The sequence below is a fragment of the Manis pentadactyla genome, chromosome 8 (genome assembly GCF_030020395.1).
Source record: "Manis pentadactyla isolate mManPen7 chromosome 8, mManPen7.hap1, whole genome shotgun sequence".
Taxonomy (NCBI): Eukaryota; Metazoa; Chordata; class Mammalia; order Pholidota; family Manidae; genus Manis; species Manis pentadactyla.
In genome coordinates this window covers 127,411,792-127,429,348 of record NC_080026.1, presented here as the reverse complement: position 1 = coordinate 127,429,348, position 17,557 = coordinate 127,411,792, and the positions used below count along the sequence as shown (strand labels likewise).

Sequence of the window (17,557 nt, the reverse complement as noted above, 5' to 3'; positions counted from 1 at the left end):
AGGAGAAAGAGCAGAGTTATCAGTCAAATGAGTCTCTTTCACAGATGTTCATGGCCCAGGAAGGAAAGAACAAAACAAATTGGAAGGGTTGATTCATAAGAACTCTTTGACTTAATGTAGGGGATAGAAGGGAAAGTAAACAAGTGTCTTTATATGATAGACAAGGAAGGCTATAGAAGAAAATGAATAGCATAAGAGGAAGAAGAGTAATTGTTTTCTCTTCTCCTCCTCCTTTAATTTTTGCTTACTTTTAGACCCAACATTGCCCTAAAAATAGATTTTCTGCGAACATCTGTTGTTGGTGATGATGATGGTTGTTTGAGAGCCACTTTCTACAGTGAGGTTTTAAGTGAACCATCTGTTAATGCGAGTGGAATTGTAGGTAAAATCCATTTGGTAAAAGAAGGATTATAAACTACCTTAGCCATTAAGTGTTTACATGTTTCTCTACAGAGAGTATGGCCTAATATTTTTATGGCATCTGTATGCATTATTGATCTGCATCTGTTCTAATTCTTTAAAAATAACTATTAAGAGAAATGGGAGAAAAAGAAATGAAAGCAATATGGAATGCCATGTGGTTGGGTGAAACAAATAGAGTGGTTTTAAGTTCACTGCACTCTGTTTATCTTCTGTTAAAAGACTAGCAGGCTTATTACTGCAGACTTTTCCCCAAAAAGGGAGGCTGAATTACAAAGGAGGGAAGCATATAATAAAAGCCTTTTATGCAGCATAGAATGAGTAAAAGCAGCTTTAGTTCTGGAGGTGGTGAATGGAGAACACCATTTTCTCTGGCAGAGCACTTTCTTGTGCCTGGCTGGGTGAGCTCTGTCCAGTCCGTGTCAGCAAATATGCATGGCTATCCAGAGCCTCATGGCCCCAAACCAGAGTTGAGCTAAATCAGTCAAGGATAGGAATTGCAAGTAAGACTTCTGTTGCCTACAAAGTTAATTTGATGTGTGGAAACTTTACGTGAGTGGAAGGGACAAAAAAAAAATTGCCAGTAATTTCTCTCTTCCACATGTCCACATTGAGCCCACCTATCTTGGTTGCTAGCTCTTTATCAATGGGAAGAACCCATCAGTGGGAAGCGGCATTGGGTGTGATTCCTTTGGTTAAGAGCTCTTTATGCCCTGTTTGGAATCTCCTCTGTTGAGATAAGTGTAGGACATGAATCTCTTCAGAGGAGGCAGTTGCTTAAGAAGGGGTGTTTATTAAGAAGCTACTACGGTCATGTACATTGACTTATCTCCCATCTGATGCTTCAAAACAGCCCTGTGTCAGACCCATTTCACAGGGAACAGGACCTCAGGGCTTAACAAAGTCTAGATTCAAACATGGGTCTTCTGACTATAAATGCTCTTTTTGAAGCAGGTAATCTTAAGGAAGTTAACTGACTCTTTCCACAAAGGTCTTGGTTTTGTTCTTAATTCTTAATGTTATCACATGAATTTTACATAGCAGATTATCAGACTCATTATATTTTTTGAATCATTTGTCTTTGCCATCTATGGTTTTGTATTTAAAAAACTGAAAGTTAAATATCAAATCATTCTTATGTCAGAAAAACTCACATGTGTGTGTGCATATGTGTGCATATATATTCCGACATAATGAATTCAAGGATAAGAATAAGAGATTTGTGAAGGTGGGCCAATGTTTTAATGATCTTTTCCTTTGCAGTTCTCACTTTTTAAGAAAAGCATAATACCGAACATTTTGTGGTTTTAATCAGTGTCTCTTGAGGATGGAATTAGAATCTGTTTGAGTTTATAAGGAAAGGTTTATAGAAGGGAAAACTTTTTGTTGATTGTCTTCTAGGTACTGAGGTAGAAAGAAAAATATATGATGGTCCCCCTTGTGAGTAAAACCACTTTAATGAGGGACACAGGCAAATTGACAAATAACTATGATAAACTGTGCTGTTGCAAGTGAATGCCGAGAGTTCGGGGGTGGGATGGGAAAAGGACAAGAAGACCAGGTTCCTACTCAATTCTTTGTGACAAACGCTTATTAGCTCTTAATGCTTGGCTTATATGTCACTTTTTTTTTTTCCAGTGTCTTCTCTCTCACAGCAGAATTATCTGTTTCTTTGTAGTAAAACATCTGTATATTTTCTTACGCTGTGTCACATTTTCTCAACCCAAATTCATTATTATCGACATATTTTGTAGGACACAATAAGTTGTATAGGTTGGATTAAATGTAAAAACTTGTTTTGTGTTTTGTTTTAACATCAAGGTAAGTGGAGAGAATGGAAGGAGTGCTACTTTCTGTTGGTTTTTTGCCTCGTTTCTAAATGGCTTTATCAACAGTATGTTAAAAGTAAGAATGCCTGTCAACTGAAGTCAGCAGCCCTCCCAAATCTGTTTCTTTTGGGGAATGGAAAAATAGAAGACTATGTATTTTGGAATCAACCAAATAAAATGTTTTACTTTGTGAAAGCAATCACCATATTCAAATGTTAGTCATGCTTCTACCATTGAAGGGCATTCTTTTATGACTCATTCAGGATCTTTGTCATAATTGTTTGGGGTTTTTTCCTATATGGGGGGCAAAGCCTCATTGAGCTTTTAATGGAATAGCTTTCACATTTCTCAGGGTGGCGGGGGTGTATGTAGAGTGTGCATAAAAGAAGGAAATCTGTGTAATAGAAGAATGTCTGCCTTTAAACAGTAAGTATTTATGTTTAATATTATGCCCTGAGATAGAGTTTTGAAATGAATAAATGTTTAAGTGGCTGATTAGAAGTCGTTTGGGTGAACCGCTCTAACAGTGCATCAGGCTATTCTGTCAGCTTGCCAGGAACAATGAATGAAAAGGGAATGAGACACTTTCCAAGACTTATGTTTCAAGAAGCAAGATATATGATACTGTTTGCATCCTGACTTTGTTTTCTATTGTTAAAATTTCTTCCTCTTGTATAGATTTCTGAGGTGAAGGTCCCAAAGTATTTTATTTAAAAAAAAAAAATCAATAAAGAAGCTACTTTAAAGAGCAAGATATGCATCCATTATGCTAACTGTTCATGCATAATACATCCACATACATGGAGTTTCTTTAGAACAGAGTGGCAAGTGGTTGTGCCAGAGAAAAAGTAATTACTTAGCAGTTTGAAAGTGAAAATGAGTCTCTTATTAACAGCAATCTATCCAGAAACAAAGAGCAAGGATCTCTGTTCTGATGACATGTGTTTCCATCTAACACACAATACCTAGAATTTGGAGAATGCTATCAGACAGCTTTAGGGGACAGTTACTACTTTATCGCCTGTGAAAATTGGAGGGAAAGAACTTTGAATTGGAAGAAAGAACACCACCAAAGAGAAAGAGTGAAAGGAATTCCATCCTAGTGGGAATGATTTAATTTATTGTGTTCTTTAAGGATAAGCACAGTTGAGTTCTAGCCAAACTTACATAGCTGGAACAATAGAATTGTCGATTATTATTAAAAACGACTTGATGGTCCTCTCACTGCATCACCAGAGATTCTAAAAGGTAAATATGCACTATTTTGATGTGATGCATGTTTAAATTTTTAAATATTGTAACTGGACACAAAAGGAATGAACTTCAGGAAAAATAAGTAAAAATGGTGTAGGGCTGAGGCTTCTTTGGACAAATAGCCTCTGCTATTTGTTCCTGTAGTGCAGTATTTCTCTCATTACAGTGAGTGTTCTTATAAATTGCTTGTTTCACTGTTGCTCTTTCTTGGTAGATCATGTTTTGTGAGAGCACATTGTCTATGATGTTCCCCAGGCTTACCACAGTGCCTGACCTGTGTAGGTGCTGTATAAATAATTTGTTCAATGCTCAGAGGAAGAGGCCTTCGGTGAGTACAATAGATACCTGCTTATTCCGTCAAGTGCAGGGTACTTACCTCTGTGTAGACTGTGTGTTTTGTTGATGTGTGTATGCAGTGCATGTGCACACTTCTTGGGCCCCAAATTGGCCTTACTAGAGGCTGGCATTCTTCCACTGCATTTGTGCACCACAAAAGTAAAAATGAGTGTTTATGTTAGCTGAAGTTAGGCACAATTCAGAATATTGGTATTTTTCCTGTATAAAATACACACAGCAAAATATAAAGATCTCTTGGTGTCTACATCAGTTATCTGCACTTCTTCTGAGCCCTGTTAAGCAGGCATTTTTATATAAATAGTAGATGATATTCGAGGGAGAAAGAGTGGAGCAGCCCAGTTTGGGGGCGTTGGGGATGACGCTGGTTCATACTGGAAAGGCTTTCCTCTGCAAATCAGGCCTCCACTGCTTTGAAATGCCCGTTTAGTTTCAGAAGAAGTCAGGTATCTATCTGGAGGAGGCTCAAGGAAGAGAGCTGGATAATAACCAGGGTTTCTGAGAATAAGAGTAGGACTTCTCATATTCAAAACCAGCAAGACCAACCTCTGTTCAATTCACTGCTTCCTAAGGAGCCAAAATAGAGACTCTAGGATAGATGTAATACTGTGCAGCTTGCTTAAACCAGGCAGCAGTCTGCCTCTGGGTTCTACCGCAGCTAGAGCTACAGAGAATTGTTGGGCATCATAATTAAGTGATGTGGGCCCAAGAACATCTGTTGCTATTGCAAAGTCTTCGCGAGTAATTCTCACACAAAAAGAAGCTTTTTCTACAAATGGTGCAGCTGCATGAGCTGGGTAGAGGAAGGGGTAGGCTGGGTGAGGGGCTTCCATGGGACATAAAAATGTTCTTCCAAAAAGGCCCAGGAGCCTTGCTCACTTTTCTCTGTTGGTAGAATGAGAGAAGGGTTATAAGATTAGTTTTGGGGTTCACCTAAAATGATGAAATAAGTGGATGTTTGGATTTCTGCTTAGTAAACGGGTGCATCCTTCCCATTTCTTTCAGCTCTGGTTCTGAATACGTAAGCTGCGTTTGCAGCTTGTGTGGGTCCTCCTCCCCCTTCCCCCTTTCAGTATCCATTGCAGATGGTAAATTCTGTGGCTGCCAGTTCTGTCATAATGTGGTTGCAGAAAATAGAAAGCAAAGCAACATGAAGACCCCTGATAGAACACAGCTGGGGTTGGAAGACAGCTTTCGAACCTGCCAGTGATGACTATGAGGTTAAGTGTGCACACGTGGAGCTGGGCTATAGAGACTTGCTACTTGCATGTCGGAATAAGAGTGTGATGTTGAGACCTGTTATTAACCAAAGCCTATCTACCTTGGCCTTATGAGCACAGAGCAGGGGCATAGAGTTGCTTTTGGGGGACTGGCATGACCCAACCTACAATTCTCATGTGTCATTAATGACCACTAAGTAAATGGTAGCTGTGTTGGTGGCCTGTGTGTAATGTCAGTTGGTGGCCTTTTCCAGATCTGAGTAGAGTACCATCCTGTTTAATGCTCTTGCTGTGCGAAGCCTCAGTGAAAACTGTCTGTTTTAATATGAGCAGGAATTAAATTAGCCTCTGATTCCTTCAGGTGGAACTTTGAGAGGTATATAGAAGAATCCAAGCACATTAAGTCAGGAGCAACACTCAAAAACACCAACTCTTGGATAAAGTTTTTCACAGGGCATCTTACACCTTCAAAAATGCCATATTAAGAAACATGAAATTAATTTGAAAGTAAAACACAGATATATTTCATTTGAGAATTATAGCTCAGGTGTTTGTCTAGTCAGAAGTTGTTTCTTCTTGGGCTTTATAGTGTGCATTGTGGACGGTAGGGTGGGCAGAGGGGCAGAGTGGTGCGAACGAAACCACAAGCAGAAGCTACATTCCAGAAAACAAGAGGACTGTTCCTGAATCAGCTGGCTAGCAGTCTCACAAAATCAGGTGCTGAACTGTCTGGTGTGGATCTCATAAAGCTTATTTGAGAATGCAGAACTCTAGTGTTTAGAATTTGAAACACCAAAAAACAGTAAGTGCAGTTTACCTGTTAAGTTGAAACTATATTAGACAGATTTTTTTTTTTCCTCTAGAGCTTAGATGAAAAAATGTACCTTCTCCTTGAGGAGCTGGTGCAGGCCCCGCCTGTCTTGTGCAGGGTCTAGGCCAGGATTTAGTGAACAGGTATGCTGACTTAGCACTGTTCTTGTTTCAGGTACTCTTGCAAGAATGGATTTGCCCAAATGAACAGGATAGGGTTTTTTTCTAAATTTCTGTTCTTGAAAGATTAAAGGGGAAAACTGAGTTGTTTGCTTCATAACTTTTTTATTTTAAAAATATCTTAAAGCACAGAAAAGGGCAGAGAATAATATAACAAATACATGCCACATAGAACTAACTGTTATTGTTTTGAAATATAAAATAAAAAAGAATGCTGCGTATAAAATTGGAGATCCCCTGTGTAATCCAATCCAGTCCCTTCCCCTCCCTGTCTTTTAAGGGACAACTACTGTCATAAATTTTGTGTGTATCCTTCTATTTTGTGTTTTTTTTATGTATGTCATATGTGTCATGAAATATGCATATATGGTACAAATATATAAAGGTTTCTGTGTGCTTAAGGTATTGTTTGATACATATTCTGTAAATGCTTTTACTCAACATTATGAGGTTTTTCCATGTTGGTACAGCTTTGGTTCATTCATTTTCACTGCTCTACAGTGTACTATATGAATATACCATGATAGTAGTTATTATAAGGGCTGAACCGGTTTGTGCAGATCATCTTATACATACTGCTAGAGATTCTAGTGATAGAATCTAAGGTAGAATTGCTGAGTCATAGGGTCTGTGCATTTTCCATTTTGATAGTTTATTTCCAAAGTCGTGAAGCCAGTAGACACTTTACCAGCAGTATGTGAGAATTTCCATTCCCTGATTATCAGACTGTTTTAGTTTTTGCCAGTCTATTAGATGAGAATATATCATTATTTTAATTTGGGTTTTCCAAAATCAGTGGCATTATAATATTTTAGCCATTGAAATTTGAAATGAAAAATATCAAAAGGCATGAAATCTCTATATTTATTTGATATGGTAGGATTAAAATTAGAGTGGTCCTGTTATTACAGTATTATGGTGTTCCCACAAAATTAAAATTCCATGTGTCACTGATAACTAAAATCATTTTTTAATGTTTTAGATACTTCTGATGAAAATCTTTCCAAAATGTGTTATACTTCCCTGTCATGAAATTCAGGGTAAATTGGATTCAGCATTTATGATGGACATTAGGTTTTTAAAAATTCATTAATTCTTTCAGGGCCTATTAAAATATTAGATACTTGTTTCTATGTCAGGTGCCCTAAAAAGTCCTCATGCTTTAATAGTTACATTTGCTTTTTATGGTCTTACTTAAGTCTTTTCACTGACTCCTCCCACCTTCTAAAATTAAAATCAGTTTATGTAAATGATACATGTGTGTTGTAGAATATTTTATCTTTTTTCCTTTTAATTTGCTGCCTTCTCTTCCGTAATTCTAGGGATCCGAGGATGTTTTTTTCCTCTTGAATGAGAAAGTGCATGGGACGTGGGGCGGCAGAGTGTCTGCACGTGGAAGTCCCTACCAGTTGTGCACAGCATTCTGGGTAGTTGAAGCTCTCTCCAGTTTCAGGGACTTTGACTTGCAGATGAGTGGGGTGTTCACTGTAATAGCAAAGTACCTACTTAAAAACAGGCACAAAGACTCTCTTAAAGAATGGATAATTTTAATTCAAGGAAGTTAAGTTGGTCTGTTACTGAGGAGTTTACAAGTAGTAAGATGATTCATTATATTAGAAGGTCCCAGAAAATTGGCCAGATATAAATGGTACAAATACCATGCTCGTGGAGTGGTACAAATTCCACGTGACCATTAATGTTTTCAATTTTTAAATTTTTGTTTCATTTTCATAAAATTGCTGTCGTTTATATGTTTGTTCTTTCTTGCCTTTTCAAACGAATGATACAAATTTAATATTTCTGTGTTTTCTCCTTCAGTGTGACAAAATTAGGCAAGAAAGAGATGAAGCTGTTAAAAAACTGGAGGAGCTTCAGAAAAGTATGTAAGCGTTTCTGTGGAATTACTGCAACACACATAACTGTGTTTGGGGATTATGTGGATAGACATGTACCCTATGTTTAGTTGCTGATATATTGGGCGTCCAAGAAAGCAAGAATTGTCTTCCCAGCTACCCAAAAAATGCACTAGCATGGAATTAGCAGCATTGTTTTATAAAAGTGTGTTACTGTAAAGACAGTTCGGACTTGTTATTTAAAAAGTTTACTATTCAGAACATTTGAAGGAGAAAAAAAACTTTTTGTTATCTTGACCCTTTGAGAAAAGCCAATATTAGTATTTTATAGTTTTCCTTTCCTGGTCTTTTATCTGTGTAATGTAGGTACCTACAAAAAAAATACTGTCATAATTTGCATTTGGTTTTCTAGCCTGCTTTTTTTTTTAGAAACAGTATATTATGGTCATCTTGGCAGGTCAGTAGAGATGTATATCAGTTTTAATTGTTGCCTGTAAAATCATATTATATGGAAGTACCATAATTTATGTAAACATTTCTTCAATGATAGATTATTTCTGGTTTTTACCTATTAGAAATAATGCTATGGCAAGTATTCTTATACATACATCTTTACAGAGGTCTAATTAGTTCCTAGGTTAATTCATAGAAAAGGAATTCTAGGTTCACAGAAGTTACACGTTTAAGATTTTGAAATGGCCTTCTCACCAAGGAAAGTCATATTCCGACAAAAGCTGAAAAAATCTAAATTTTTGCTATGTTACTGTTTTATGTGATGTAATCTGTTGCTACTTTTATCTGGTAAAATAGAACATATTTGGTTACACTCAGAAAGATCAGAAGGAAATAAGTCATGGGAACAGGGGCAGACCTTAGCAGGCAAAGTGACCCTCCTCCTTTTGGAAGCAGGATATTTCTCCACCATTCTGCAGATGCCATGTTAGTCAGGCTGTTTGATTATATCGTAAAGTATTGACTTGGTAACTACATAACAACCCATTTTATTCTTGTTGAAGGTAAAACAGCCATAAAAATGCAGCATTAGAGTTAAATTTCAGGAGCCAGTTTTTTTTTTTTTTCCAAGTGTCTGGCTGCAACAGAGAAAATCTAAAAGGAATTTAATGATATTACTATCTTTGGAGGCCAGTATACAATGACAGAAATAGCTTTTACTTGTGAACATATGAATTGCAACTGCATAGGATTTTCTCCTTCCCTAAGCAGGATTAGTGGGATGTTCTTACCGTTGTGCTGACACTGAGTCACGTCTGAGTGAGTTACGTCATTGACATTGCTACCAGTTAATGTGCTTGAATTAATTATTGATAGTGGATTGTTACTGTGCCCACAGGGAATAGTTCAAGTTTCTATCGTTGGATTTATCATAAAATATTTTGGTCCAGGTCGGTGGAAGGGATTTTGTCTTTTGCATTATGCAGAAGTGGAAGCAACTTCCCTGCAAACCCGCCTGCCTTTAGAGTACTGGGTAAACTTCGCTTTCACCTACTGTGTCTTTTTTCTTTTCTTTGTCTCTTCCTCTAAATACCTTTGGTAGTTTTAACAATGTACGTTTTTCCTTATGAGGAATTCAGAGCCTGAGTCACTTGAAAAGTTAGCACAGCAATCTTTATTGTTGTATTCATTTACTTTCTATCTTTAGTAAGTCTGCTTAATTAAAGTTTAGATGGCGGGAGAACAGAGCGCTAACTTCACTTAGTTTCAGAAGAATAGAAAATGGGGACCAAGAAAACTTTAAAAACTTGTCTTTGAGATAAATGGTCCACAACTTTTGAACAGAGGGCAGGACTTCAGGTTTGAAAGAGGAAAAGGCAGTTATCACCAGTGAAAAGCACCATTTGGGTAAAACCATGCAGCCCTGAGTAATTTCTGCATTGGTAAAATGGGGCTAAATCACCCTGCCTCAGGCTATGTGAGGATTAAATGAGATCACCCATGTGAAAGGGGCTGAACCCTGTGTCTGGCATTGTAGTAAATGTTCAATAAAGATTAGTCGCTGCTACCACAGTCTGCGCCATCCGGTGCTTGACTGCCCTTCAGTTATTGAGTTCATATCCTTTACTTTTGTGGGTTAGTTTCTGGACACCAGTCTCCACCTTTGGATGGCTCTGGGGGAAAGTATTTTTTGGTGCTAAATGGTAATCCTCCCTGTAATGTTTACCTGCTCGGCCTAGTTCTCGAAGTTTAAGAAGAGCAGCTGATGGAGGCTTGGGAGAAGCGTCATTAGGCCATGGAGTTCTCCTGGCTTAGCATGCTTTTCCCCAGCTGGTTTTGCCACACGCCCATGCCATTCGTGGCCCTCTACCAGCAATTCCTGAGCCTTTCTGCTGTTTCTCTGTGCAGGAAGCACCACTACACAGCAAATCATGTTCCCTAGAAAGACATGCCTGTGAAAGTAGAAGCACATAGAGGCCTTTTCATGTCTTCCAGGCCACAACATGAGCCTGAATGGTCTGTTTTTAGGGCACACCTGCATACCTGCCAGCTTTCATGGCTATTTTCATACTGCATGAAAACCTTTCTATGTAGTCTGACGTTGCAGAAGGACTTAAGGTATGTTTAGCACATACACTTTCGAGACATCCTGCCTCTACGTACTGCTGGGTGGAGAGGAGTTTTTCTCAGGAAGCAATACCACTTTTAAATATGATGCGTTAGAAAGGAACATAGAAAATTGAGTCACCTGGAAATAGGTTTGGTTGGGCTTTGCCAGTGAGAACAATGTTATTTGGGATGTTACTTTACTTCTCTGGGTTTCAGTGTTCTCAAAGATAAAACTGCTGTGATAATAGCTATATCATATGATTTCTGAGAGAATACATTTAAAGGGGTTATTAGCACAGGCTGGACACACAGTTGGCCCATTAGATGGATGGTGGTGTTTTCTAAGCAATTCTGTACTACACAGAACATTCTCGAAAAAGGGTGCTCCCAGATGAACTTAGGCCTGATACATTTTTTCCAGTCATTGAAGCACACACAAACATGAGTACCTACTTTGTGCATAGCATTTTGCTAGGTGCAGGAGAACCTACACCCCTACTACTGCCCCGTCCCTCCAAACCAGTTACTCAACAATGTGTTGTATTCTGATGGCAAGTATCTAAGTGTATTTTGGGGTTACAGAGATGAGAGACAAACTAGTTCTGCTAAACTGATAGAAGCAATAGGTTACACTTGTAGGTTATACTTCTGGGTTCTCAGAGTCACTAATACAACCCTTTTATTGTGGCAAATTTCAAGTTTATACAAAAGTGAGAGAATAGCATAATGAATCCCCATGAACGTCACACAGCTTTACTAGTTATCAACTCACTGGCAATCTCCATTCATCTGTATATCCATTCACCTAATCTCACTGACTTCAGATTGTTTTGAAAATAATTCTAGTCATCATATTTTATCTATAAAATATTTTAGTATGTATTTCTAAAATACTAGGTTTCTTTTTTTTTTTAATGTAACTGCAGTAATTGGGTCACTGTATTTAAAGTTCATCTTTAAAAAATTTTTTAAACCTTTATGTCATCCAAATTATAGGTGCTTTGAGTTTAGTGGTCTCAGATTTGGGAATTTTGAGACAAGCCCAAACTCAAGATCATAAGGCAAATCACAAAATGAATTTTAAAACATTTTTCCTTTGAAAAGTGCAAATATATATTCATGTATTAAAAAAAAATTCTGTTTTGTGTCATGCGCCTAACTTTTGGTTTTGGAAATGGAGGCATGCTTTTTAAAGATATAAATGCCCTTTGAAATATGTTCCCTTTTGGGTCTACAAAGTTGTTTAGTAGGTTTCTATGCTGCCAATTTATCATTGAGATAATTATTTCAACTAAAACTTGAAGCATGATTTTGAATTTCTACTTAGAAGAAGAAATAAAATCTCTACCTGATGGAGTATACCATATCAGAATTGGAGAAAATGTGGGCTGGTGCTACCTAGCTAAGTTTATCAAGTTAAATTACAGGACAACAGCTTTTTACAAAATGTTTATAGAGAATGTGTTCGTTTTTTTTTTTTTTCCCTAGGCCTAAAACTTACTACTGTGGAATGATTTTCCTGACTCTTCCATACAAGAGAATGTTGTTGAATAAAAAGTAAAATTCCCATGAAAAATGCAGAGTGTTTATGTTTTTGTTATGATAGTGGAAATACCAGAATTGTGGCAGAAGATGTCAAGTAGTTAAGGCTAAAAATTCAAAGTAATATTTGATGTTGTAAAAAATTGTATAGGTTTCTTTTCTTTTTCCTTCACATTTTTGAAGAACCCACCTTGTAAACATAGTGATAAAATGCCAGGAATATTAGGATTTTAAGGAAATAATAGAGCCTATTATTTAAACTACAATATAAAAGGCAATTATATTGATGAAGAGCTACATGGGCTTTGTGTGTGTGAATAAACTTGGCCTGTGTTCAGCTTCTATTTGTTCTTCTGGCATAAACACATATTGTGTGTGATTCCAGTTTAATGGGGACCCGTTTGTATGCCAAGCAGCTGCATTTTAGGACCTATTGCGTGATTTCATAGCTCTCTGAAAATTGGTTCTATTCAGAACAAGAGATAGAAGAGGAGAAGGGGGGTTGGTGTGGAGGGTGGGGGGAGCCTCAACACACAATCATTTCTTTTCAATTGGAGCCAGAAAGGTTGATGACAACATGACCATTGTGTTATAATGATAAGACCACTAAGGCATCTGTACCTCTCATCAAGGCTTTCACACAACAGCAGATACAATTTAATTCACTGCTCTGTCAGCAGTGCTGATACCATTATGCCGTCTGTCTCCACAGTTATAATCACTGTCCTCTGAGAAATGCAGTTGAAATGATCTTGAGCAGTCAAAGAAACTCTCAATTAAGGCTGCCACTTCCAATGTGTCAGATTGTGTCTTATGCACTTGGTACAATTTTCACTTCCAATCCTGTTTATTTACAATGTCTACCAGTAATTACGCTTAACGTGTCATTTAGTGAGGGGGGCCCTGCCAAGCCAATTGTTGGGTGCTGCAGTACCATTGAGTGGGAGTTTCTCAAAGTCAATGCCATCAGCAGCTTTTAGGCCCTGATGGGATGCAGTAGTAATGTTGATAATGCAAGTATCGTGCTCATCAAGTCATAATTAGATGCCACTCAAATGTGCCACTTGTAATAACAGTGTTGATTCATGTTTTTCTCGGTGACTGCAACTACTAATTAGTTAAGTGGTTTTTGGTTGGCCTGCATTTGCTGCAGATTATTATTACCCCTGAAAAAATGTCAAGGTTAGAGATGTTTCTGGCCATTTAGTGCTGCTTTATGAATTTGAATATTAACATAATAAGAACTTGGGACAGACTTAGGAAGTAATACATTTTTGTATTTAATTTGAAGAGAAATTTTTCCCCCCCAAAGTTTAATCATAATTGCAGGTTAATTAAGCTTAAATGAAGCAAAAGTAATCTCTCTTTGTGTTATGTGAGCCCAGTGCTTTTTGCCTAACTTTGTTGGGTTTCACGTTTGGGTGTCCTTAATTTTTCTGTTTTTAAGCCAAACCAATGTTAGTAAGTACATGTGTCTACAGTCACATTTGAGATTCTAAGCATTTTCTTAGAACCAGGAATATGGGTGAAAGGGATTGGCATGTTTCTTATGAATCTTCAAAGTATAATTCAAGTTCTAAATTACTTTGTACCTTTAAATCACAGTTTATGTAAACCAGCTACCCCAAAAATCTGAAAATTACTATTTTGGAAGCATTGGAATCAAAAATAAAATATCAAATGAACTTTTATTTTTCTTCATCCTGACAGTCTGCGATGCAAGAAGCATCTACTTTCATCATCATATAGTACATAAATTTCATTAGAATAGTTTTCTACCTTGAAGTTTATTAAATAATAGTAACTATTCTGTCAGTAATGAAGACTGCTATTGCAATACTGACCTTAGCTAAGCTGCCACATTGCTATTCCAGTTATGAGACCAACTTAAGATTTATTTATTTTTGTATTTCTTATTAGATCCATGTGTTATATCCTGCTAGGAAAAGGAAATCATGTTCGCTACATTTTATTTCTGAGATGTTCTTTTGTTTAAATTAGTGGACTTTTCTATGCCTGTGTATACAGCCACACAGAAAATGGACATTTAAAAAGCCCCAAATGGCTTTCTTAAAATGTGTGTAATAGCAATAAAGGCTCTTCCTTCTTTCTTCCTCCTACATTCAAATATTAGCTAAGATTTAATCAGGGCAGCGTCTTCAAAACTTTCTTTCCAATGTAGCTAAAGTTCTGGCTAGCTAAAGAATTGAAATATTCTTAATCATGGGACAAGATGTGTGGGCTTCTGGAATAGCTGACTAATTTTTGAATGCTGAGACTTCTTTTCCCTCATTCCTAGTTTCTCACATGGTTATAGAGGAAGTTAATTTTATGCAGAACCATCTTGAAATAGAGAAGACTTGCCGAGAAAGTGCTGAAGCTTTGGCAACAAAGGTGAGGATTTCTGCCTTTTTAAAATTTTGCCTTGCTTTTCTCAACAGTAGCTTTTATCTTTTATCTTTTTTTTTTTTTTTTTGCTTTTCTAGTTCTCTAATCAGTTGTGTACTCTGATGATGAGGAAAGTGTAAGATCTCAGAATCATGGAATATGATTATGTAAATGTCTCTCTGAATGCAAAGCTAATTTTGATGATAAAAGGAACATTTATATGTGTGCTTTTTGCCTGTGAGAAATGGTCTGTTGATCTGGACTTTCCAAATGGCTGTGCATTTGGTTAAAATGCTACCCAAGTTTTAAACTAACTTGGTGTGACATAAAAGAGCAATGAGTGTTTGAATCAAATGAAGAAGTCAGCCTCAAGCCCTGCATTTCAGGTGATTATTTGCAAAAGCAAAGTGAGGGCGTGCTGGAGGTGACCTCAGTGCTCTACTGATTGCTTCTAGCTGATGAATTTACCAACTGTGTAATTTTCTATACTCTATCTCATCAGAAGTACATTATTATTAAAGACTGTTTTTATCTCTGTCTTACATATTTTGGGTTGGGTAAAATGTATCTGAACCACTTCATCAGAAAATGAATTACAGCAATTGTCAACTAAATTTCATTAGTAATGCTGGCTGTGTTTCTTTCTTCTCTCCCATATCAACTGCCTCTATTTCTTTGGATGTGACTGAAATTCTACAGATCAATCAATCACTCAGTCTCTGCATCTATCTGTTTAATTTGTTTGCATTAGCAGTGTGCTTGCTAGAGATGATGTTGCTTAATTGTTTGTGTAATGACACTACATGAGAATTTATAAGATTTGCAGTCAGAATCTAACTATAAGAACATAAATATGTGTCTGGAACTTCTCTTCTGTTATTTGAAGAACACATAGCAGGACAGGCAATTGCTTTAACAACAGTGATAACATGGCTGCTGTCACAGCATTTCTCTGCTGCACATCATTGGAGTTCTCTGGTTCATAGTAATGTGTGAATTCTCTTCTTATTTCCTTTATTTATTCTTTTGGAACAAGTAGGAGAAAGCTGTATTTGGAGTATACTATACTCTGAATCTTGTAGTGGCTAAGGGCAGTCTCTGTTTTCTCTAATTAGCAAGTATTCCTGTTGCAGTAGTGAGAACACCCACAGTGAGAACACCGCCTACCTCTCAGGACTGGCAGAGGTAATGGAGAGGCATGGTTTGGGAGGCAGTACATACAGGTTTTATTCCTGGTTCTGTCATTTTGGGCATACATGACTTCGGGCAAGTTTGTTCTGTTCCCTGGGCTGCTATTGTTTCATCTTAAATGTCAGGATGGGCTAGAGTTAGGACTGGAGTGAGAATAAGACACACTGTTCAAGACACGCTTTAATCATTGGTTTGTTTATGGCCCCCTTTAAAAATTTATTTTATCCTCCCTCCCACTTTTTTTTTTATTAAACAGGTGATGGAGCAAGAGAATTCATGCCTCTGAGCTACACTTGTCTTGTCCTAAGTGTCAGGGTAGAGCAGGGGTGATGTCTTGCGAATACCCCTGACCCACGGGCTCTGGAAGTGTGGTCCAAGTGTGTGTACACTGAAACAGCTGCCAGACGACTGTTTACATCCCTGATCACAAATCACTGTGTTACTCATTTCTATGGTCACGATCGTGATTTAGTCTTGGCAAGAGGATCCTTAATTTGTACAGTTTGTTCCTTCAGAACTCTTTTTAGAAATGGACATATGGTTTGTTTCTTAGGATACATTATGAACTCATGGAGCTTGTAGTAAAAAACAAACCAAAAGCCTTTTCAGTCAGACACTGTAGAAGTGCACATTGGATGTGGAAGATACCACAGCCTTGAATGCAAGGTTTGGGAGGTTCATTATATATGTGTGATCAGTAGATAATAATAGTGTATCCTGATTTAGGTGTCAATTGTCATTTTTGAAAGTAGGCTCCATTTTCTAAGCAGCAAAGTTTCTGCAAATTAATTCTTATTTTTCTAAATCTTGCCCTCAAATTAGTGACAAGTGGAATGTTTAATTTTTATGATGCAATTTGCACAATTTTCTTAAAAGCAAGTGTGGACTTTGCATTGCTGAAATGTGTTTATTAAATTGATAAATGTAGTTGAATTTTATTTAAATTGTATGCTCCAAATTTGTTTAACTTGCTTACTTTGTGTCTTTATTCATCAAATTTTGCCCAATGTAAAACTCTTTAAATTTGACTATAGTAGAAGATTCTGTTACTCTAGTGTTATAAAAGCTTATTTTTGCCTTAGAAAACTCCCAAAAAACAAGTAGCATGCTGTTAACCTATACATCTTGATGAATAGTAACTGCAATGAAATTGCTTAGCCAAAATTTGTGAACCAAGAGTTTTCAAAAATATCCAGTTAGTATGGTCATAAGATATTTTTGTATATAAATTGTATATTTTTCCTTTCAAAATGTGAAAATGATGTTTCCAAGAAGACTTTTGAAATTTTCTGTCTGGCTTTTTTTGAGTTAGTATCCTAGTTATATACAGTAGTGATATTACAGCAAGATAGTAGCTGGTGGATTTTGGTGGCTGGCTTGATAGACATTAAACTCCTTTGAGGGCAGAGCTGTAAGCTATCAGGTTATTACACATGATTGTGAAGGTGGCCTGGAAAGTAACATATTAAGCACCATATGGCAAAAATTAGTACTTTCATTTCTGCATGAGTACCAAGAGGAAGAAAAAAATGCATAGATAAATACCTTGGCTGAAGAAAACCAGCAGATAAATGATTTCCAAAGGAAAACCAGACACACAAACTAATCCTTTGTTACTATTAGTAGCTAGATAACACTTACTAAATTTTTACTGTATGTCAGTCACTATATTAAAAACTTTATATGTAATATCTCATTTAATCTTCCTATGCTGTAATGGAGACCATTTTTATCCTAGTTTGCTCATGAGAAAACTGTGACCCTGAAAGATGATGTTACTCTAGAGGCAGAGTCAATTTGAGTGTAGAGCTGTGTTCCTCACTCTGCTGTATGGTTTTACAGAAATGTATACCAGTAATTGTTAGCATGGATGTACATTACAATCACCCGAAAATCTCTGGAAAAGTACTCTGCTGGGCCCCACTGCCAGAGATTTTGGTCTGGTAAGGGCCTG

General features: G+C 37.1%; 1 protein-coding gene across 2 annotated transcripts in view; it reads left to right on the top strand.

The window, feature by feature from the left end:
• SHTN1 (shootin 1) overlaps positions 1-17,557 on the top strand; it is a 92,361-nt gene that overhangs the window by 15,850 nt on the left and 58,954 nt on the right. For both annotated transcript variants that reach the window (XM_036898990.2, XM_057506379.1), the window contains exons 3-4: positions 7,886-7,946; positions 14,324-14,418. In XM_036898990.2, coding sequence (XP_036754885.2) covers positions 7,886-7,946; positions 14,324-14,418 — 156 coding nt within the window. The remainder of the gene's footprint in view (positions 1-7,885; positions 7,947-14,323; positions 14,419-17,557) is intronic.